Here is a 23,929-nt window from a genome sequence, read left to right as displayed (position 1 = left end):
ACCGGAGTGGATTGCCATTTCCTTCTCCAGGGGATCTTCCCGACCCAGGAATCGAACCTGGGTCTCCTGCATCTGCAGGCAGATTCTTTACCGACAGCTATGAGGAAGCCCCATGGCTATCATCAAAAAGAGCACATATAGGGCTTCCCTGATGGCTCAGATGGTTAAAACAAAAATAGAAACACATATAACAAATGTTGTGAGGATATGGAGAAGAGGGCACACTCCTACATTGTTGGGGGGAATATAAACTGGTACAGCCACGGTGGAAAACAGCATGGAGGTTCCTTGAAAAACTAAAAATAGAACTACTCTGTAGGTGATAAGTCACTTCAGTCATGTCTGACTATTTGTGGCCCTATGAACTATAGCCTTCCAGGCTCCTCTGTCCTTGGGATTCTCCAGGCAAGAATATTGGAGTGGACACAGACATAAAGAACAGACTTTTGGATTCAGTGGGAGAAGGAGATGGTGGAATGATTTGAAAGAATAGCATTGAAACATGTACATTACCATATGTAAAATCAAGTTCGATGCATGAAATAGGGTACCCAAAGCTGGTGCTCTGGGACAACCTAGAGGGACAGGGTGGGGAGGGAGGTAGGAGGGGGGTTCAGGATGGAGGGTACACATGTATACCTATGGCTGATTCATGTTGATGTATGACAGAAACCATCACAATATTGTAATTATCCTCCAATTAAAATAAAGAAATTAAAAATAAATAAATAAATAAATTTTTTTAAAGAAGAATACTGGAGTCGATTGCCATGCCCTCCTCCAGGTGACCTTCCCCACTCAGGATATGACTGAGAAATTCCACTCTTGGATATATATCCAAAAAACACTAATTCAAAAAGATACATTCACCCCGATGTTCATAGCGGCAGTATTTACAACTGTCAAGGTATGGAAGCAACTTAAGTGTCTATCATCAGGTGAATGGATAAAGAAGATATGAGATACATACACACATACACGTACACACACACATACACGTACACACACACAATGGAATGCTACTCAGCAATAAAAAAGAATAATATTTTGCATTTGCAGCAATGTGAATGGACTTGGGGAGGGCATTATGCTAACTGAAATAAGTCAGAAAGAGAAAGACAAATATTGTATGATATCACTTATATGTGGAATCTAAAAATAAAACAAACTAGTGAATAAAACAAAAAAGAAGCAGATTCATACATGAAGAAAACACACCAGTGATTACCAGTGGGAAGAGAAAAGAGGGCAGGGGCAATATAGGGGTAGGGGGAGAAAGGTTATTATGGGATTATATGAAATCCCATGTGTGAAGCTTTTTGAAAATTGTAAAGCACTGTAGATTTTAAAAAATCTTTCATTCAATTAGAAAAAAATTAGGTGTTTCCTAATCATTTCATGTGTTGATTAAAACTCTTTCCTACTGGTCAGAGGCTCTTTGAGGGAAAACCTAATGGCCTAGGCCTCTATTAGTATAGCACAGCAGTAAGCCTACAGGTAGTGCTTAGTAAATGTGATCTGTTCATAGTTTTGGGGAAACTGGGGCAGTTTTCCCATGAAAGCATGCTTCCTTCCTCTTTTTTTCTCATCTTTTCTTATATTCATGGAAGTCCTCTTTTTACAGAGCAAGTGTAATTTCACCTTGAATTCATATATCTTTATAGATTAATCACATGTGTAAGCCTTGATGTAAGTCTACTAGATTCTATAGTAAGCAAGAATTGTTTAGCTTATCTATGTATCTGGACTCCCTCGAGTATATACTATAGCACAGGGCAGGAGCACAGATAAATGAATACCTAATCAGTGAGCAATGCATTTATGCCAGTACTGGTATTTCAGCTTTTCAGAGTAATGGTCTGCTTATTTAACAAATGTATCTGCTCTTGTCCCATGGGATTGTTAGAAAACTGGTCCAGAGAAAAGCAGTAAAATGTGCTTACATTTCCTCTTTGGATTTCTAGGCTAATTGTTGGTGAACTTTATTTAACACTCTTGCTTCACCAAGAGTCTCTATGGAGCAAAGCAGCTTTCAGTTAACTTGGCAAATCATTACAAGAGAGAACAGAAAGGTCAGCATAAGCACTCTGTACTAATTAGTTGATAATTGATGTACAATAGCTGACTGATGGGACTTTAGAATATAAAGTTTGGGAATGCTGTTTAGTATATCTTTACATCTTTATGAGGTGGTTTGGAGCTATGTGTTCTCAATAACATCTCAGGAGTGCCCAGTGGTGGGGAGTAAGAAAACTGAGACTTCATGTCCAGGAATCCAGGGCACTGAGTGGTACAGAAAGGAATATGATATTTTTAATCTCTCAGAGTATAAATACGATTCCATTTAATGCAGGGATAAAATGAAATGAGTAATGCTGGTGATTCCATACTTGGTGGCCAACATTCCTTAATACTGACTAAGGTTAGAAGAGTGTTAGTGTGAAAGTTATATTCTTTGTGGGATAAACTTGGTAGATTCAAGCTGAACTCCAGGGGGCAAAGTGGTGGGACATTGCCACAATTCATGGGAATGTTAATTAATCTGGACTAGGACTTAATCTGTTTATTATCTGGTATTGAGTAATTAATTTCAAACTGGAGTTACAAAAATGGAGTTTATATGACCTCCTCCTTTTAATTTTTTAAATTTATTTATTTTTCCTCCTCTTTATTTATTTTTTAATTGGTGGATAATTGTTTTACCATGTTATGTTGGTTTCTGCCATACAACAGTGGGAATCAGCCATAATTATGTATATCACCTCCCTCCTGGCTCCCATCCCACCCCTCTAGGTCATCACAGAGCACCAGGCTGGCCTTCCTATGTTATGCAGCAGCTTCCCACTAGCTGTCTATTTTACAGATGATAGTTTAAACTTGATCTGCTAAATCTTTATCAACCAAGTACAATATATAATCTGCAATCTTACTCTTAACTTGCTTCTCTAACCATTGCTTTCTCATGCTGTCATTTACCACCTTGTGGGCTTCTCCTCATTGTTTGTCCAGCTTCTCTTTAACGTACTCTTCCATCCTTTATCCTCATCTCCACCAGATTAATCGTGGCTGAACTTGGCTTCTAGTGAGATGCACCACTGTAGCACAGGGTTCCAGGTGCATGTCAGCAGGCCAAATACAGCGCAGCATCTGGCTTAGCTGGTCTGAAGTGAAGCCTATGAATTTGCATTTTTGAAAAACTTCCTGGTGACACTAATGTGCAGCCAGGTTTGGTGCCATTGGTGAATACATAATATCCAGGTGTTAATCCAGGCCCACCAGCCTGACTGAACAAGTCCTCGATTTTCTCCCCTTTTTCTGGTGAGATCCCCTTTTTGCAGGCAACTCTGATTTCTCATTTCCTTAATACATGCCATGCCTCCTTCCTGCTGTTTCCATGTCTGCACCTTACTATGTCCTCATTCATGTGCTCATTTGTCCTTCAGTTTTAGCTTATTGTTTTCTAAAGAGTGTGCTTTAGTATGTTAGTCTTGGGTGAGTCAAAGGGGAAAAAAGCACCCTACACAAATGTATTTTGTGTATTATTTGCTCCTCTCGGAGATTTATTATGTGTATTTACATTTTATAAAGGCTCTGAGAAGACCTGTAATAAAGAGATATGGTTAATTAGAGTTTCCCAAAGTTATTTGACTGTGGATTTGTCCATGACCTCACGTAATTTGTTATCGTTGAAAACCTTTGAACTTCCTGAAGACATGCTTTTTTGGTTAAGATTGTTCTTCAGTGAATTATCCAGTACATAGAGATTTCCCCCTTTTCTGAACTCCTGTCTCTGTACTTAAGTTTCATGCTTTATTCTTACAGTCAAGTATCATTATCTGGTTATTCCTAGGTAAGTACCTCTTATCTCTACGGAGTTATTAGCACCATGGAGGCAGGATGCTCTTCTCAGTAGTCCTTCCCTCTCGTAAGTTTTGTGCAGTTTTGACTTTGTAACATACATTAAATTTAAATGTTTTGTTCCTGAATAAGGAAGCTAGCAATTTCATTCTGATTCTCTTCTTTTGGTGTTCTTAGTCATTTACCCTTGCTTTACTAATATTTCAGAGTAACACATTGCTACAACTTCATGAACACATGTAAGTATGTACATGTGTTCATGAAAGTTGTCACCACTATATCTCTGCAGTGAAACATTACAAATTTGATAAAACACTATACAATAAGCCTAGTATGTTTAGTATGCAAGAATTTATCTCTAGTTTCAAGGAGGAGTATGAATGAAAGCTGGGGAGAGTCTAAGAGTAAGAAGATGGGAGTGAGGAAAGGCCTGAGGTCTGCAGTCCATCAAGGGGAGGATAAGTCTGCTGTGTGTCAAGTGGAAGGTCTTGGGTTCGGAGGTATCAGCATGTAGTCCTTAGTCATTCAAGAAAAGAGGTGCTAGAAATAACAGAAAGGTACCATAAATGAGTTCTTTAATAAAATATAACTAACATTTATAATGCATAAGTTCCAGGCCCTAGATATATTACATATATTAGATCTTTTAATCCTAAAAACAACTCATTGGGGTAAGTAATAGTAGTATTAACTCCATTTAGGGATCAGAACACTGAAGCACAGACAGCTTGAGTAACTTGCTCAAGGTCACATGGCCATTCAGTGGTGGAGCTAGGGTACAGATCCATGCCTATAATTACTGTGCTGTTTGCTGTTCCCTCTCTCTTCTTTTCTTTGTCTGATTTTCTACTTTTCCAACAACCTACAGCTCTGTAGTGTCCACTGATTTACCGTTCCATTCTTAAAGATCCACTTCTGCAAAATATTTCTTTGAAATTCATGATCCTGGATTGGAAAACAATTGCTCTAAAGGTTACTCTTGGATAACTGGTAATATTTGAATATAAATGGTGTATTACATACTAGTACTATATCATTGCCAAATGTTTTAATTTGATGATTGTGTTATGGTTACATATTTTGAGGTGAAGGGCATAATAATTAAGACAATAACAGGCTTATATATAGCGAGAAATGGGTCGATGGTTAGTTAGATAGATCAACAGATGGAATTTATCAATTGATAAATTAGATAAAGAAGATTCATGCACTGTTCTTAGAACTCTTTTGTACATGTGAAATATTTTACAATGAAAGATTGGGAAGAAAACCCTGATCTTTAAATATGGTAAAGTATATGATAATATATACTAACCCTTTCAATCCTCATAAAGGTACTAGGTACTATTTAGGTATTAGGTACTAGGTACTATTACTTTAGGTATTAGGTACCATTACTTTCCTCAGGACCTCACAGGATACTTAAGCACAGAGACTTTTAAGTACCCTGCTCAGTGTCACATAGTCAGTGGATGGGTGAGACAGACTGAAATCCTGGTATGATTTATTTCTGTTTCCCAAACACTCTGTATATGTGTTGGGTTGAACCATATAGAAATTGCTCTTATTTGTTCATGTTTGACCTGTAAAGAAAGACATTTCATATGACCCAACCTAGGAGCAGGGCTCTCTCTTATAGAATGGCTGTTTTGGTGTTCCTCTTCATCGGCAGCTCTTGGAATCTTGATGGGACTGTTAATGGGACTCTTGTCTGTCTTGCTCACCATTGTCTCCAGAGACTGCCCAGCTCACGGTTGGCATTCGATTAGTCAGTTGAATGAACAATAAAAACACAAAAAGAACTGATTACTTTTCCTTACCACCTCTCATATATGTTGTGTCATTTATGTTCCCCCAATATCTGTGTCATTTTTAGAGGAACCAGTGAATAAACATAAATCGTTCTGAAAGATGCAGCCTCAGCAGGGATAATTGCAACACAGTCAGCTATTTGACTTCAAGAGAACTCTTTTAACTAATGAAGATGTTAATTAAAAACACGGTTTTGCTAAGATGACCTGTCAGTTCAGGAAATGCAGAACATTTGTACTTCCCACCAGCATGCAGCGATTTTGGCTAGGATGTATGTGGTACTTAGAATGCCATCCACTCTAATCCTTATTTGAGCAGCAAACACATTTTTAAAAAACATTGTACAGTCTCTAAAAATAAGCAGTCTTTAAAAATGAAATCCAGCACACAAGTAGTTGGCACATCTGGTAGTCAGAAAAGTTCTATGGTTTGTTTTCAGGGAATGACAAGCCAAGGAACGTTCAGACTTGGCCAGTTGAAAACTTCTCTTCTATCTGTGATGACACCTGGTTTTAAAAAAAATTGGCTCCAGGCTCAAAGCAGAAAGAACATTGGAAATGGGTAAAGAATTAAATAGTATCATTTACTTGTATCTTGTTTTATGCAGGGAATTATGAAGAACTGTTTTCTTTTTACTTCAAGAAAGAATGCAGAAAAAAAAGTGATGACAGGCATGAACAATAATAACAACAGCTGCAACAAAATTCACAACTAACATAAATTCAGAACCTACTATGTGCTAGGCAATGTGTGGAGTCCTTTGTGTGTATAATTAACACTAGATGCACAACAAGCTTATGAAGTAGTGTTCTTTTTATTCCCATTTTACAGATGAGAAGACACAGACATAGAGATAAACACAAATATGTACGTAATTTGTCCAAGTCACACAACCATCCTGGGTTTTGGGTTCCCAAGCAGGCTGTCTTCAGAGCCCAAACTACAATACGCTAGACAATACTGAGCAACTTGGAGGTATTCACTCTGTCCAGAATTATGCAAAAAATTGAAGTTAGATGCTTGCGTTGAGCACAGTGGTTCTTGGTCAAAGTATTACTTGCCTCCACGTGTGAGAGTGATGATACCATTTTCCAGAACATTCTTAAAGCTGCTCCACAAACATTATATGTTTCCAAGAAATTTACCATTTAGCTTCATGGACACTGTATGTAATACCTGTCAGAAGTTGTCACTTCTCTATGGTTAGATGAGGCTCAAGTTGACTCGTGAATTCAGGAGTAGGAGGTGTTATTGTGAAAATGATGGAGAGACTGGGGAGGGGAAGACTAATGTTTCTTTATTACAGTCAGAGAAAAAGTACTATGAATGTGAGAATCCAGGGTATAGGGTTACAAGGGCAGCCTTGACCAGTGTAAAATTCTAGCCCAGGAAGATGGATTTATAATTACTACTCCCACAGCTTCATTTTCCACCCGTATCTCTCATTAGCCACACTGTGGAGAAACATCAAAGGACTGACTTAGTTGGAGTCTGTTTTTGAAAAATGGCACGGTTTTAAACAAGGCCAGGAGGACTTTAGTGGAAATAATGTCTCAGTAGTTAATATCATATATTAAAATCTTTTATTTTCATTCATTCATTCATTCTTAGCTTCACTGACAGATTTTATTGTGTATTGTACAGGCCTTAGGCTAGGTGCTGAGGAAGCAGTGATGTCTCAAGCAAGAGCTTTGTCTCTAAAAAGCAATCAAGTATAAATGGATGACAGTCATGTAAACATTTCCGTTCCCTGAAGGTGCTGAGGCAAATTTGTTCTAAAAGACTGTGGGGGAACAAAAAGAAGACTTGATTAGATTTGCCCAGCTGGTAGTGTGTGAAGGGAGTCATAGGGAAGATGATCTTTGAAGAGAGAAGCTGATCACTAGGTAGACAAGTTAGGGTAAGGCTGTACCTAGCAGAGAGAAAAGTGTGAACAAGAGAGGGGTTAAAATAATTTTTTCAGCAGCCTTATTGGTATTTATCTATTCTAAGGTATGCATTATTTTCACATCAGAATATCTGTGAAATATTAACACCATGTACCAGTTTGATGTTTTTACTGATACTTGAAATAATGGTATGACTTATATGGCATCTAAGATTTGATGAAATGATGTATTAATATGCTTTGGCACCAAATAGCATTTCTTGGGTGTGCTGATCCAGCTGCTAATATGTCTTTGTTTTAGAGGTAGATATTAATACCTTTTTATTGTGAACGAAACAGGCATGAAATGGGTGAGTTCCTTAGATAAATATATGACACTGAATTAATTGGACAGAATACTTGACATCTAATATTGCTTTTAGTAGCAGTGGCTGGTAGGGATGGAACCTGGGGATGGAATTCAAGTGTCTTATATACTGGACATTGCCTTTTTCCAAGATAAAAAGGGAATTTGAAAAGCAAATTGCATGTAGCTTCCACTCTCTTGGAGTAAAGATGAAACCCTGATGGTACAGTGTTATATGAACTATGAAAATAGAGAGACTATCTATGACTGATGTTTCAAGGTACAAGAAGATGCATCAGATATCAGCAGCAGAGAGAAGGGTAGGTTCTGGTTTGTGTATCTGGAAAAAGTTAGGAGACATTTCTGTTGGATCTTGGAAAGTATTCAAGAAAGGAACTAAGCATCCAGCACTTAAATATGCAGGTGCCATGAAAATGCATTCTCATAGAATTTGTTTCTGCTCTGTCAGTAAATCCCTGTCAGTAAATCCTTGGGCAAGTCAGTTACCACTTGGATTTTAGTTTCCCAGAGGCCTGGACTGGAGAAGGCTTCGGGCTTGCTAAAGATACTGTGACTCTCCTAGCACTTTGGAGATGTGAGTTCATTGATGAGAGTGTTGGTGATTATGCTGAGGTCTTGTTTATCCTTAGTTTTGTGGGCTCTTGGAAGAGAATGTTACAAAAGGTGGAAAAGTCACTTTTTTGGCTATTAATTTTTGAAAAGACAAAATAAAAAATTATATTCTCTAAAGCTAAGTAAGGAAGGTTACTGTGATGCTTTTCTACTACTTTGATCCCAAATATATCAATGAGAAAGATGAGGAATTTGGTGAGAAAACTTTAGAGCCTAATTTGCCAGAAAACCTAGGATCATATTTCTTTTCATTTGCCTGAAATGGGAACTGAGACTTGACCAAGTAGTTTGCAAAAAATGTTTGAAAAAGTATACCCATGTAAAAAGAATGTCTAGAATGATTCAACGACTATTATTATTTTTTTTAAATGAGTCATGGCAGTGTTTACCTTTCTCCTCTTTGCTTTTCACTTTTCCGTAACGGCACAGATTCTTGAGGTTTTCTTTCTTTTTTTTTTCTTTCCCCTCTGGTTATGTACCAAAGTTTTACTACATTAAAAGATTGTTGCTAATGAAATGAAAAATCTATGTCAAATTTGGTTAACATACTACTTTTAAAATGATGTTTTAAGGCTGTCTTGTCCTGATTTTTGAAAAAACTGGGTATATGTCCAATGACAATAAATTAGGATGAAGAGGAAAAATAAAGATTGGAGAGCCACAGCCAGACTATATCCTTTTAAAGAGGCTTTTTGGAAGGCCAGACTTGAATGAAGTGAACCAGTTAAACAAGTTTTTGTCAGTAGTGTCAACTTTCCTTGCTGGGTGATTTAAGATATTAGCTATTTTGGAAAATACATGGTTTGAGATAAGTAATCCCATCTACTTACCACCTTAACCCTTTAGGTAAAGAGATGATAAAATATGATTCTTCATATAACTGGACACTTGAATGTAGAAGGAGCAAAATGTAAGCATATTTTGTATGAGTGGTGATTATAGAAGGGTTTCTATTGTAGCATTATGGATTTTTCATTGGAATTAGAGAAAGCTTTTTGGTATCACTAATACTGAAAAACAAAAAAAAAGATGATCTAAGGACTGTCTTTAAAGATGAGTCCTGATATAAGTGTGCACATATGTGTATTTACTGATTTCTGATGTAAGGGACATGAAAGCTAACCTGATTCATTTGTTTTTAGGGGCTCTTGGCTTTGGGCCTCAGTGCAAGTCCATTGGAAAAGGCAGCTGCAACAATCTAGTGGTCACCAGCAGTCCCATGATGGTTCAGCGACTGGGACCCATTTCACCTCCAGCAAGCCAGGTCTCTACAGCATGCAACCAGATCAGTCCTAGCTTACAGAGGGCAATGAATGCAGCCAACCTGAATATACCTCCTTCAGATACCAGGTCTCAAATTACTTTTTTTTCCCTCTTCTTATGTTATAATCACACCCATGAGTGTTTTCCCTTTTCTTCCTGAACACATGCCCACACAACACACATACAGACACACTCATTCTCTCTCTCCCTCACTCAAGCAGCTCTTGTACTTTGAGCTTTGTAGGGGAAGGTGTATAAAAACTGTGTGCCATAATATCGTCTTAATTGGGAAGGATGGTTTAGTACTTTCTGTCATAAAGTGTGAGTGAAATTAATGCCAACTTTGAGATTTGGGGGCCTCAGTGACTAAATGCACGCATGTTAAGTCACTTTAGTCATGTCCTACTCTTTGCGACCCTGTGGACTGTAGCCCACCACACTCCTCTGTCCATGGATTCTCCAGGCAAGAATACTGGAGTGGGCTGCTGTGCCCTCCTCATGGGGATCTTCCCCACCCAGGGATTGAACCTGCATTTCTTATGTTTCCTGCATTAGCAGGTGGGTTCCTTACCACCAGCACTACCTGGGAAGCCCCCAGGGACTAAATACCAGTATATTAATCTTTTGATTCCTGGTAAAGGTCATATCATGGCCTGGAAAGATAAGATGTTCCATGTACATCTGTCTTAGCTGCTCGTTTTTCGGCGTTTATGTTGCAGTATCCTAAAGCTGCTTTACAGTCTGTTTTGTCTGTCCATCCACCCGTTCACTTGTCTAACCAAGTAATTTAAATATCTATGTTCTGCATAATACAATAGTTGAAGTTTAGGGAGATAGTTGAAAAGTTAAAGATAGAAATTGTGAACTTTCAGACTTTATGATGTATCTGGGAAGGCATACTCTCATGTGTGAGTTACATAACATTTCAACACAATGCCTGATTAGGTACTGAAATAAGTAGGTTCAATAAATGCCATATATCTATCTCATGGGAGATAATTAAATAGGGAAATTATCTCAGACAGATTTTTATATCTCTCAAGGTTGATATTACAGGCTACATAAAACCAAAATACTCTGTAATGTGTAAGGTCTATTTCTATGTTTGAAATGAATTATTTCATCTTTTACAAGTAGTCTTCTTGAAGAAATACAATCCAAAGTTTCTGCCTAAGTCCCGGATCTGCTGTAACTGTGATTTTGCAAAGGAATTGGACCTCCGTTCTGTGGACCTATGTACCCTTCTTGGGGGACTGGAATCTGCTGAGATGCCTTGCAGTTCTGGGTTCTATTTCTTCCTCTTCTTCCTCCCCTTCCTTCTTTTCCTCTAATCTTTCTCCCTCTTGTGTCTCTGTACTGTCCTAGCTGCTATTCAAGACTCTGAAATCACAGTTCCTGGATGATTTTTTATGCCAATTTTTTTAATGAGATGGGAATATGTTTTTTCACCTGAGATTTTTTGTGTGTGTGATGGAAAGCTGCTTCTGTCATTTTCCTGTTGATGATTATGCCTTGAGGGACTCTTCAGACTTGCTGAGTATTGCATGTAAAATTAACTGTACTCATGGGGTAGGTGTCATTGGGAAGTCTTCAGCTTCCTGTCTGTGGCAAGTCCAGCCCATGCCTTGAAGGCAGAGAGTCATAATTAATGGAGAAACTAAAGGTAGGCAGGGCACAGGCTGCTCCAACCATGCATGTATCTAGTGCAGTCCCTTTCATGGGTCGAGCAGGGAAGGGTCATTATCTCAATGTTCTCTAGCATATTTGATTCCTTAGCATAAATTTTTATACTTAAAAGACAACATCTTAGAGATGCATTAGCATATGTTTTAACTATGTATTCTGTGAGTCCTTCTATGGAAATAATTTTTTTGCAGGATGAGCAAAGAAACAGGAGTTGGGAAGTAGCTTGGTAAAATATCAAATTCACTTTTAGCAATTTGGAAAGGTTGCATTTGTTTGTGATACTTAAACTGGTTTGTGTATCCCATAAGAGGAGAGATAGGATAGGAGGCAACAGTTCAACCTGAAGGCATTTTGCTATCTAGAGATAAAGATAAGATGGAGAGAGAATCAGCTTTGTGTTTTATTTATTGGGAGCATGCCTGAGGGTGGGGGGTGTGGGGGGGCGAGGAGGAGGAGTTGGGATGGTGAGGCTGGGTAGAAGCTTAAACTGTTCAATCTGAGTGATGGTTGCCCTATAAAAAACTGTAAAATTTATTACTGTTTTTCCTAATTATCTATGTAATTCTTACTAATTGTAGAAGATGTAGAAAATTGTGGACAAGCACAAGAGAGTATATGATAGTCATCCTGAATCCTATCACTCATAGGCAACCATGGGTGAAATTTTGACATATACCCTTCTTGTTGTTTAGTCACTAAGTCGTGTCCAACTCTTTATCGACCCCATGGACTGTAACCCACCAGGCTCCTCTGTCCATGGGACTTTTCAGACAAGAATACTGGAGTGGGTTGCATTTCCTTCTCCAGGGGATCTTCCTGACCCAGGGATGGAACCTGCATCTCCTGCATTGCAGGTGGATTCTGTCGAGCCACCAGTAGGCAAACATATACATCATAATGACCTACCTAGTATTATATTTATTTTTTTCAGTTAATATAACCAATTTCCTTTGTCATAATCTTTTGTGGTAAAAAAAAAAAATCTTTAGCATCATATAATGTCTTCTTCCTGCCCAAGATTCCATTTTTTAAAAAGTATATAAATAAAGCTCTGATTTTTATCAGTCTTTTATAACTGGGCATTTGTTTCCATTTATTTCAGTATTATAAGTAATACTTTATTGGATCAATTCTGTAACTCTTTCGTTGCACATCTTTTTCATGACATATATATGTATATATACGTATACATATAGATATATAGTCATTTTCTTGCACCCCTTTTTGAGGAATTCCTTTTTGTAAGTATTTCTTTTGAGCCATTTGGCTTGGCCATCACACCTCTTATGGCCCCAGTAGTTACCTGAGCTCTTACTTCACCAGCCACCCTAACCTGTTTCACTGATGATTTCTTAAGTTTTTCATATTGCTTTCATTTTGTTTGAGTTATATTTCATTCATATATAGCTTCAAATTAACTGGTCACAGGAAATAACATGCTTAGGATTAGATGAACATCCAGAAATGGATATTTCTCTCGGTATGGTGATAAAACCACAGCTCTTTGTCACTTTCTTTCCCATAGGCCTGGTGTGGGTAGCAGCAGGGATTATAGAAAATAATCTTTTGGAATCTTTCTCAATCATTCAACATATTGTTTCAGAAAGAAAACAGAAAATGTGGGTTCCATTTATAGCTTGTGTGCCTTTAAGTCTCTTATACCAGATCTTTTAATCAAGAAGAGCATTATGGACCATGTGTTGGGTATGATATGGGGAAAACAATAGAGGATACATCTGATCCAACTAAGTGACTGCTTATCAAATCTGCTGCTTTATTTGTACTTATTTAAGGATTCTTGGCAACCGCACCCCCTGCCTTTTTTTTTTTTTTGTATCTTTGGGAGGAATTTCACAGAATGTTGGTTTTATTCTTTGTAAAACAGAGGTTATTTTAAAATTCCAATTTGCTTATGTCACAGGCTGTATTAAGTGGAATAATATATAGGGAAAATACTTTATAAGTTAAAAATGGTTATCATTATATTAATTTACTCACCTTAATCAACATTTTTTTTTGGGGGGGAACTTCATCTAACACTCTGGTGGGTACTGGCAGAGATAAAAATAATCGCTTTTATTGGAGGTCTTTGAATTTTATTGAGGAAGACAACACCCACAGATGCCTGAAGTTAGCTATGTTTAAGGTTCAGTATAGATAGAATATAATTTTTCTGGAAAGAGAACTTTTACTGAGAGCTACTATCTTTGGGGCAGGTTTCATGGATTAGAACTTTGAAATATTAAAAAATCTGAGTAATTGCTCAGAAGAGAGGTGAGCTGCTAGGCAAAGGCCATTTGTTGGAAGTTTTGTTCTTATTAAGTATTCAAGAAGAGAGCTCTCCATTCATATTATTGCCTTAGTGAATAGGACATAGAATTGCTTTCTGAAAAAATTTTGATAACTGTTCTAAGGAACACTGAGATATCTAAGGAGTTAAGGAATGTGCCTGCATGGAATTATGCTCAAATTTAATCAAGTCATATTTAGGTGTATTAAAAAAAAATAAGAAACAGCTTTTAACAATGGAACAAATGAACATGTCTCACTATAGGCAGCCCTCAAACCAAATAGTATAATTTCAAATGCAAAACGTATACAGGTGGGTAAAATACTTCCTACTTGCTATTCATTGCTTGACTGGTTTGATCTCCTTTCTTGATCTCTCAAACCAGTCAATCCTAAAGGAAATCAACCCTGAATATTCATTGGAAGGACTGATGCTGAAGCTGAAGCTCCAGTACTTTGGCCACCTGATGTGAAAAGCTGATTCACTGGAAAAGACCCTGATGCTAGGAAAGATTGAAGGCAATAGGAAAAGGGGGTGACAGAGGATGAGATGGTTAGAGAGCATCACCCACTCAATAGACATGAATTTAAGCCAACTCCGGGAGATAGTAAGGGACAGGGAAGCCTTGCATGCTGCAGCCCATGGGGTTACAAAGAGTTGGACACTGAGTGACTGAACAACAAATTCACTGCTTAAAATCTGAAATGCTCTGGTATGACAGTGACCAGGCAAATGCACCATTTAAGAATGTTATATAAACCATCTCAACCTCAGGGTGTAAGGCAAAGTCAGTTGTCTTTGCCTTATATATGTCATGACTACTGATTTGACTTGGGTCGGAAAGCAATTCCTGAATCTCCCTGGGGAAGGGACTAAAAGGCCCTTGACATCCTATCACCAGGAGCCTTCAGCTGAGCTCTGCAGGGAGAGCTACATGCTGTGGGTATGCTGGGAAAATAATTGAAAGCGTTCATGGGGAATTAAAAAACAGATGGTTCAGAAGCTACTTTGGGACTTGCAAAGGACTTCAGCCCAAATATAAGGATCTGGACAGAGAAAAGAAAATCTGTATTAAGGGCAACTGGACTTAAATTCTTGCTGTGTTTGTCAATGGTAAACATTACCTGACTGGAGGAAAACACCAGATTGACAGTGGTGTTATCTCTCACCTAATACTGTGCATTTCAGAGTCGAGATGTTTTCTTGCTAATCTCTCATGCTTGTAGGAAACAGTGTTCCTGGCTTCTGTTTTGTGAAAAGAAGTAAGAGGAACAGATGGGATGAGAATACTTCTATTCTCCCTCAGTTCTGCAACAGGTTGCTTTTATAACAGCTGGAAGTAGTAAGTGGGCTCATCCTGGGAAAGACAGACATTCTATACAATATTTAAAATTTTTTTGTCAGAAAAAAGATCTCTGTAGAAAGCCAATAAAAGCACATATTAAAAAGCTGGCTTTTTAATATACACTATTCTGAGTTGGGAGTATGGTGAATTCTGTCTAGCCTCTTTGGGACAATGTTTCCATCCAAAAGGCATAGCTTTTCCCTTCAGTGATTTTTAAAGCTGATATCATGGTTAAAGCAAAATGAATTTTAAAGTGGCTAGACTACAACACAAAGCATTTTGATATTCAGGCAAATGCTGTGACATGTGAGGCATGTTTTATAAAGGGTAAGAAGGACAGGAGAAGAATTGTTCCTACAGTAATTAAAGCAGATGCTTTGCTCTCCGTGCAAATCTGCTCTGATTTGAGGACAGCGGCTCAAGAAGATCCCAAACTACAGGTGTAATTAAACCTTGCATGACCCACATGCAGAATTCCAAATATGACTCTACTTCAGGTTGTCACTCCCTTATATATTACAGCTGTATGTTATATATAATTTTTTATTTCTGGGTCAATTTGATGTTGTGACTGACTACTGACTACTCATAGTGTGAACTGCTGTCTTTTATAGAAATATGTAAAATTCCTTGATATCAGTGGAACAGATTTGTGAAATTATTATTAGATCCTCTGGATGACCCTTTGACTTTGATTTACTTTTTTTTTCCAAATTAAGCATCGGTTTATGTTTTACCTTACCAAATAGATTTCACTCAAACTGGGACTCTGTTTAGACTTGTGTTCCTAACAATGCCTATTGGTAGTGTGTTGCACATAGTAGGTACTTAATAAATACTTGTTTATTTGGTTTGCCATGACAAGTTTCAATAATTATTCCTAGGTCTCTAATTTTTCCCTGTAGAAAAAAAGATATATAAAAATATAGCAAGGACTATTTATTATCATTGAAGTATCAGATTATTTATAACAATAGACCTTTGTTTTATTATTCCAGCAAGCATTAGCCTTTATTTTTCCTCTTGGTAAAATGTTATATACCTGGAACTAAAAGTCTTGGGCTTTATCTTAGCCAAAGAATGTGTGTTTAGCTGAGAATGCAATTAGGGGAAATACTTAAGAGATTGTCAATGCAATGTTCTTTTAGTTTTAGGCAATCCATATCCTGCTAAAATGTTTGTCTTTTTTTTTTTTCCTCCTCTTCCGGCTGCCGTTCCAGGTCCCTTATTTCGCGAGAGTCTTTGGCCTCCTCAACTTTGAGCCTGACAGAAAGTCAGTCGACCTTGAACGTGAAACAAGAGTGGTCGCACGGCTATAAGGCTCTCCCTTCACTCTCCTCGAACCACAACTCTCAGAATGGCACTGATCTAGGGGACCTGATTAGCCTTCCTCCTGGGACAGCCATGTCGGGCAACAGTGTCTCTAACTCATTGCCATCCTACCTTTTCGGTATGGAAAATAGCCACTCTCCTTACCCCAGTCCCCGACACTCTTCAGCCAGGTCCCACTCGGCCCGCTCCAAGAAGAGAGCACTGTCCTTGTCCCCGCTGTCCGACGGCATCGGGATAGACTTCAACACCATCATCCGCACCTCGCCCACGTCCTTGGTCGCCTACATCAACGGGTCGAGGGCTTCCCCCGCCAACATGTCTCCGCAGCCTGAGGTCTACGGGCATTTCCTGGGCGTGCGAGGCAGCTGCATTCCCCAGCCGAGCTCAGTGCCAAGTAGCCAGAAGGGTGCGCGGGCGGCCGGCGGCGGCCTGGCTCTCCCGGCCTACGACGAGGACAGCGCGCTGGAGTATGAGCGCATGCACCAGCTGGAGCACGGCGGCCTGCAGCCTGGCCTGGTCAACAACATGGTGGTGCAGCACGGCCTGCCGGAGCCTGCGGGCCAGCCGGCCGGCCTGCTCAAGACCGAGCGCCTGGACGAGTTCCCCGGTGGCGTCCTGGACCTGCCCCCCGCACCCGCTCTGCCTCCCCTGCCACCGCCGCCCCAGCCCCAAGGCCCCCCGCCGCCCTACCACGCCCACCCGCATCTGCATCATCCAGAGCTGGTCCACCAGGCCCAGCCGCTGGCCCTGCCCCCGGCCGCCCTGGAAGAGGAGGGGGAGATGGATGACGCTGGGGGCAAGCACTGCTGTCGCTGGATCGACTGCAGTGCCTTGTATGACCACCAGGAGGAACTTGTGCGGCACATCGAGAAGGTCCACATAGACCAGCGCAAAGGAGAAGACTTCACTTGTTTCTGGGCCGGTTGTCCCCGAAGGTACAAGCCATTTAATGCCCGCTATAAACTGTTGATCCACATGAGAGTTCACTCGGGGGAAAAGCCCAACAAGTGTTCGGTGAGTCTGCTAAAGCCCCCTGGAGTTCATTGAAGGTGTATGTGGTTTTCCAAACTCTGCCGCAAGTTGGGGAGTGTTTTCTTTTATGGACTTTGGGTGCTGGAGGTCTAGGTGTCCATGAGATTTGACTCCTCTTCAGCCTGAGGAAGGAGAAAGTTTCTTTAATTACTAGTGGCTGGGGTATCTCTCCACTTCTAGATTCTCTTCTGCAAATGTATAAGATCAGGGGAGGTTCATCTGCCACACTGTCCAAAATCTTAGAAAATTGATTCCCATCAGGCACCAACTTAGACTTGCTGAAATGTGCAGGGCAGAGAAACACACTGCACCACCAGCAAGCTTTAGCTCTTTTCCAAAGTAAATATTCAGTGACTTCCCCTTCTCTGCAATAACTGGGTGAGTATTAGGGTTAGAGTGATGGTTCTGATATTTGGAAAGGAACTCACACTTAGCAACTTGGCTAGTAAAATTGTTGCTGCATACACCCACGCGCCTGCACACTGCACACTCCAAGGTTGTCAGATTAATTAATGATTTATAGCCAGCATTAAAACACTCAAGGATACCACAGAAGCAGAATCTGGATCTCCCTGAACTTTCAGGAGAGGAAATTGGGTGAAAATGTATAAAGAGAAAGAACCCAGAGGGGACCTTGCCTTTGGTGTTGAAAGAAGTTGGCATGTTGTCTTTCTCCCCGTCTCCCCCTTTCACAGCATCAGTCCTGGAACTACCTCTCTTTCTTTGCAAAATTTACTATTTTTGAATAATATGACTCTTAAATGGTTGCACAATCATTTCACACCTAACAGAAACCCTCTGGGTTTACAAGCCGGACATCACACTTGGGATCACAGGGTGGCTTTGCACAATCTCAGACAGCTCGCTTAACTCTTCGAAAAGGAAGAGCATGTGTTTTATGTTAGTCCAGATGGACAAGAATATTTCTCTTAGAGTTAAAAATCTGAGAATTGTAGGTATTTCCTGGATATTGAATATGCTGCAGGTCACTTAATGTGTGAGATAATATATATATCTATATATATATGATTTTGAAAAGGAACTTATTTAGATGGTGGCCCTGCAGCCAGAGTCCCTTCTTTTTGTATTATGTCTTGATAATAAAGAATCTGGCCCATGTTTGCCATGTTAATGTTTGATTATAGATTAGCCAAGTTGTCAGATTCATGTAAAAGCAAACCAAACAGGTGGTAGTTGTAAGGCAAGTATTAGAAGCACGTTTTTCATCATCCAGTGGGTACTTTTGAAAAGGTTTTAAGAATTTCTGGAGGAATGAAATTGCATTTCTTGTCGTTACAGTATGCCCCATGTTATGATTTTTCTTAAGGAAAACTTGAAGCTGATACATTGTAAGAATGCCAGGTTATATGACTGAAAAGAATAATTGCATTCCAGCCAACAAAACCTTACTCTGTCAGTAAGGCTCTGCATTAAAAATGCCAGAAAGAGACAAGCAGTTGAAGGCAATTCCATTTACTCTGTTTGGAACACACTGGCCTATTGCAGGCAAGAGAGACATTCAGTCTCTGAAGGAAAACAGTCCAACCTTTTAGTTCTGACTAATCCTGGCTGAAAATAGTTTGCTGGATTTGGCTTTACTGAAATAAACATAAAGGCTTGAATTATCCAAAAAAATTTTTTTTTGCATTGCAAAATTAATTTTTGTGCAATAAGATTTCCGTATTTTCCCACTGTTCCCAGATTTTGAAAAAACATATAACTTTGTAAAGTTGACTTTTGCTAAAGTGCATGATGACTATTAAAAATAGAAATGCTTCAATGAAAGAATAAGCTGAGAGGTGAATATTTGCAGGCATCTGCATAGCTTTTCATGATATTATTCAAGATGGGTATGGGAAATGATTGCTCTCTCTCCCCTGGTCTGCTTACTCCCCACTGCTAGATGAAATCTTTGCAAAATTTAGATTGCTAGATTTAATAGCATATCAGATCAAGGCCCACAAAGCATTAAGTTACATGTTATAGTGCAAATGTATTAGTACAGGGTTTCTGAGGGCCTGACTAATATTGTAGCTCTCATCTTGGGACTATATATTTTTAGCAGGGAGACATCGATTTTCCTATAAAACATACATATCACGAACATTCTGTCTTCTGAAAGCTGTTATGTTGCTACATGTCATCTGCTTGATTTGTAAGGTTGTAGTTAACTGGTAGCAAATAATTTTGCTCTGAAAGTTTAGTAGTCCTCTCAAGTTGTAGCCCATAGAGAGAAGACATATTGTGTGTAATGTGGATGCACATCTGAAAAAGATGCATTTTTCTGCCTTTTGCAAAACCAGTCTTTACACTCTCAGAATCCAAACAGAAAGAACTATTAAAACTCATCTGTTTCATCTCTCACTTTTTAAGAAACTGATGGTAGTTGATTCAAAGCTCAAGATCTTTGCCAAGTAAAATGGACCACATTCTTCTTTTGGAGACATGAAGTGATCTTTGGGTTTTTATGGCTGTGTCACATGCTACAAAGACTAGGAGTAATTTAAATTAAAAGGCCTAGTCCACTTTTGTTTTACTTATGTTTAACTGCCGTTAATTTTCTGTGGACCACAGTTAGAGTTAGTCATCCTTTTCACTCACTTAGCTTATTGACCCAGGAAAGATGTGATGACCCAGTTGTGTTTGGTGACCATGACTACAGGCAGCCCAATGAGCTTCTGGAAGTCATGGTAAAAGGAGGGTGTGTGAAAGGGCTATTCAGTGACAGCCTGCTTACAGTAAGAGGCTACCACTGGTGTCCTCCCTTGATGCCAAATTCCATTTCATGCATGGGAGAACACATTCTTAGAGTCTCTGACTGTAACTCCTCAGCCTTACCCAGAACTCTGGGATTTAGATCACTCAGGACTTTAGGTGGCAGAACTGGGGGAGGATTGCTAATTTATTACTTGGTTAACTTACTGGAAGAAGAGAATGGTTTCTTTTCTCTTTCCCACCCAAACAACTCCACCCTTCTGTAGATCTCATTCTTACTGCTTCTCTGGAAAGTCAAACCAGCTGCCCTCTTTTCAATCTTGGCTTGATTACAAAGATATTCCCAGCCAATGGCAAAGTGCTGGAGACGGGTAAAGGCCTTAGCAGGCAGACAGACAGACCTCAGTTAAATCAGAAACTGGAATATGTCAGTACTATATTAAAAAATACCTGAGTCCATTCACTTTTGTCTACTAATACAGCAACTTGTAGGCATGATATTATTCTATTTAGACCTTCCTGAGCTTAGACCACCCTTAACATTGATGAATCTCAGAAGTATCAAAACTTTTAAGCATTTCCAAGTATAATTTTGCTGAACTCAATTTTTTTTTTTCTGAGATGAAAAGGTTTCAAACTCTCAAGCCAGAGCGTAGTGAAGCCTTATAATCAGTTTCTTTCCCAAATCCCTGTTTCATGTTCATTAAAGGACAACATAAAGTATAACCCAAAACTATAGATGTACACTGTGCGCTATGCTTAGTCGCTCAGTCGTGTCTGACTCTTTGCAACCCCGTGGACGGTAGCCCATCAGGCTTCTCTGTCCGTGGGGATTCTCCAGGCAAGAATACTGGTGTGGGTTACCATGCCCTCCTCCAGGGGATCTTCCCAACCCAGGAATGGAACCCAGGTCTCCTGCATTACAGGCGGCTTCTTTACCATCTGAGCCTCCAAGGAAGCCCAGGAGTCCTGGACTGGGTAGCCTGCCCTTTCTCCAGGGGATCTTCCCGACTCAGGAATTGAACTGGGGTTTCCTGCATTGCAGGCGGATTCTTTACCAGCTGAGCTACCAGGGAAGCCCATAGATGTACACTAACCATCCCTAATGATAGCTACAGTAAGTGTTCCAACAGAGTGCTCACGGAGAATGTTTTTACCATAGTAGGTCTTTTTGCCATTAAATTGAAGAGTGTGCAACATCTAGATAGCATTCCCAGGAAGATGTGCTCTGAGTGAGGCCAGGCACACTCTGTCTGCTAGTACTTCTCATGAGAAAGCCTATCTGATCGGAGCAAAGTGAGCAGAGGGACAGGCTTCCACTGCCAGGATCACAAACCCTGATCCTGGCCTTTGTACACGATAGAAAGCAGTTGTGCTGGGAGGTTAGGGAGTGTTAATAAGGGAATTAGGGGGAATGTGGGTCGCCACTTAAATTTTGCTTATTTTTCCTGGATGAATTTTATCCAATAGCAAAAAGGAATTTTGCAAAACTTTTACCCACCCACAGATTTTCACGAAAATGTCACTGACCAAAGACAGCTTTGAATCTTGTATGAATTGACTCATTTCTCCACAGGCATTTTGCCTGGCAAAATTCACAGTATTTGCTTTGGCTTGACTATTGGGTCATTTGCTTTTTAAGTAACATTGGATTATGGAATACAAGAAAATAAATACAGAGCTGGGGCTATGTCCCCATTCCTCTTTTATGGCCTGATTTATGGGTTCATGAGCCAGCTTTAGCCATGTAAGACATTTCTTGAGGAAAAGTAAATTCATTGTAAAATGTGGAAGAAGACTTCTTCCCCCCACATCCTTTATTATTTTGATAAGATTTAGCATTGATGTGGGAGAAGGCAATGGCACCCCACTCCAATACTCTTGCCTGGAAAATCCCATGGATGGAGGAGCCTGGTGGGCTGCCGTCTATGGGGTCGCACAGAGTCGGACACGACTGAAGTGACTTAGCAGCAGCAGCAGCAGCAGCATTGATGTGGTGACCACAAATTAACTGAATAGAAGGAATCTCAGAAAAATATCATCTAAGCATAACTGTTAGTTATCACTCCATAATCTTCATATTGGCAACAGTTAATAAATTCTCATAGTGTCACATGTTGGAGAATATGGAGAAGGGAATGTTTTAACATTACTAGTGAGAGTAAATTAGTCTAACCACTTTGGGGAAAAATTTTTGACTATCTAGCAAACACGCAGTTGAGAATATATAACAAAACTCTTAAGTATCTTCCCTGGAGCAACTTTTGGTGGCAGAAAGACATACAAAGAGGTTTTTATTATACCTTTGTTTTTTAAAAACTATAAAAGACTTATCTGTCCATAGATAAGGTACATCAGGAAACTGTGGTTTATTCCAAATGAAATAATATGAAGAAATTTAAAATTAATGTACTGTAAATAAGCCAATATATCTATATATTGATAGATAATATGGATAAATAGATAACAATATTAAATGAAATAATTATATGCAAGAAGGTATATACAGTGTAATATAATTTATGTATATTTAAACATATGCTGTGGTGTTGGAGAAGACTCCTGAGAGTCCCTCGGACTGCAAGAATATCCAACCAGTCCATCCTAAAGATCAGTCCTGGATGTTTATTGGAAGGACTGATGCTGAAGCTGAGACTCCGATACTTTGGCCACCTCATGCGAAGAGTTGACTTATTGGAAAAGACCCTAGTGCTGGGAAGGATTGGGGGCAGGAGGAAAAGGGGACGACAGAGGATGAGATAGCTGGATGGCATCACCAACTCGATGGACATGGGTTTGGGTGGACTCCGGGAGTTGTGATGGGCAGGTAGGCCTGACGTGCTGTGGTTCATGGGGTCGCAAAGAGTCAGACACAACTGAGTGACTGAACTGAACTGAACTGACTGAAACATATGCTAAGCAGTATTATATAGTTGTTGTAGAAACATAGATACATAATTACTTATTATGTAATACAAAATACCATAAAATCATGTAGGCAGGATAACTTTAGGATAGTGGGTACTTCTAGAGACAAAAGAAATAGGAATATATGGGATGTAGGGATTTTGCTTTATCTTTTATCCAAAGAATGACAGAAATGAAACAAAGATGGCAAAGTATTAAAATTATTTTTAAAAAATTATTTTAGCTTGGTGGTGGTAATATACTCTATGTGTTGCTGCTCACTTGAAATATTTTACAACTATAAATATAAATTTTTATCTAAAAAGAAAAGAAAATCAATGAGTATAACAGTTTAGCTCTGTTCCATACATAACAGCTTTTAAGATGAGGAGGAAAAAACCTAGGAAAATTAAGTGATTTTTCTAAGACTAATAAGTTGTTTGACCATTGTCTACTTATTCCAAGGATGTGGTTTTCCACCTTGACTGACATTGGAATTGCCTGAAAAGGTTTATGAAATACCCATACCTTGATCCTACCCCCAGAGTCTGTGATGTAATTGGTCAGGGGTGTAGCTTTCCTGGTGATTCTAAAGTACAGAAGGGTGAGAATCAGTGCTCTAAAAGCTTCCACATTCTGACACTGAACTCAAGAGAGATGAAAGCCTACCCTGTCATCTCAGGTAAGGAGTAGGGAGGCACTGTTTAATAGAAAGTACATTTTCTTTATCATCAATGCCCTGACAATGATTAGGGTACTCTTGTGTTCCCTTGGAATAAAATTCAAGACGAGATAAGATTACAGAGTAGCTCAGGTAGTGGC

General features: G+C 39.3%; 1 protein-coding gene across 8 annotated transcripts in view; it reads left to right on the top strand.

Moving 5' to 3' along the window:
• Positions 1–23,929, top strand: part of GLIS3 (GLIS family zinc finger 3) — a 563,983-nt gene that overhangs the window by 208,033 nt on the left and 332,021 nt on the right. For 6 of the 8 annotated variants that reach the window (XM_043486789.1, XM_043486788.1, XM_043486791.1 and 3 more), the window contains 2 exons: positions 9,680–9,887; positions 16,342–17,467. In XM_043486789.1, the coding sequence (XP_043342724.1) occupies positions 9,680–9,887; positions 16,342–17,467 (1,334 nt within the window). The remainder of the gene's footprint in view (positions 1–9,679; positions 9,888–16,341; positions 17,468–23,929) is intronic. The other 2 variants (XM_043486793.1, XM_043486792.1) reach the window with 1 other exon arrangement.

Source organism: Cervus canadensis, chromosome 14 (genome assembly GCF_019320065.1).
Source record: "Cervus canadensis isolate Bull #8, Minnesota chromosome 14, ASM1932006v1, whole genome shotgun sequence".
NCBI lineage: Eukaryota > Metazoa > Chordata > Mammalia > Artiodactyla > Cervidae > Cervus > Cervus canadensis.
This window is presented reverse-complemented; position numbering and strand designations above follow the sequence as displayed.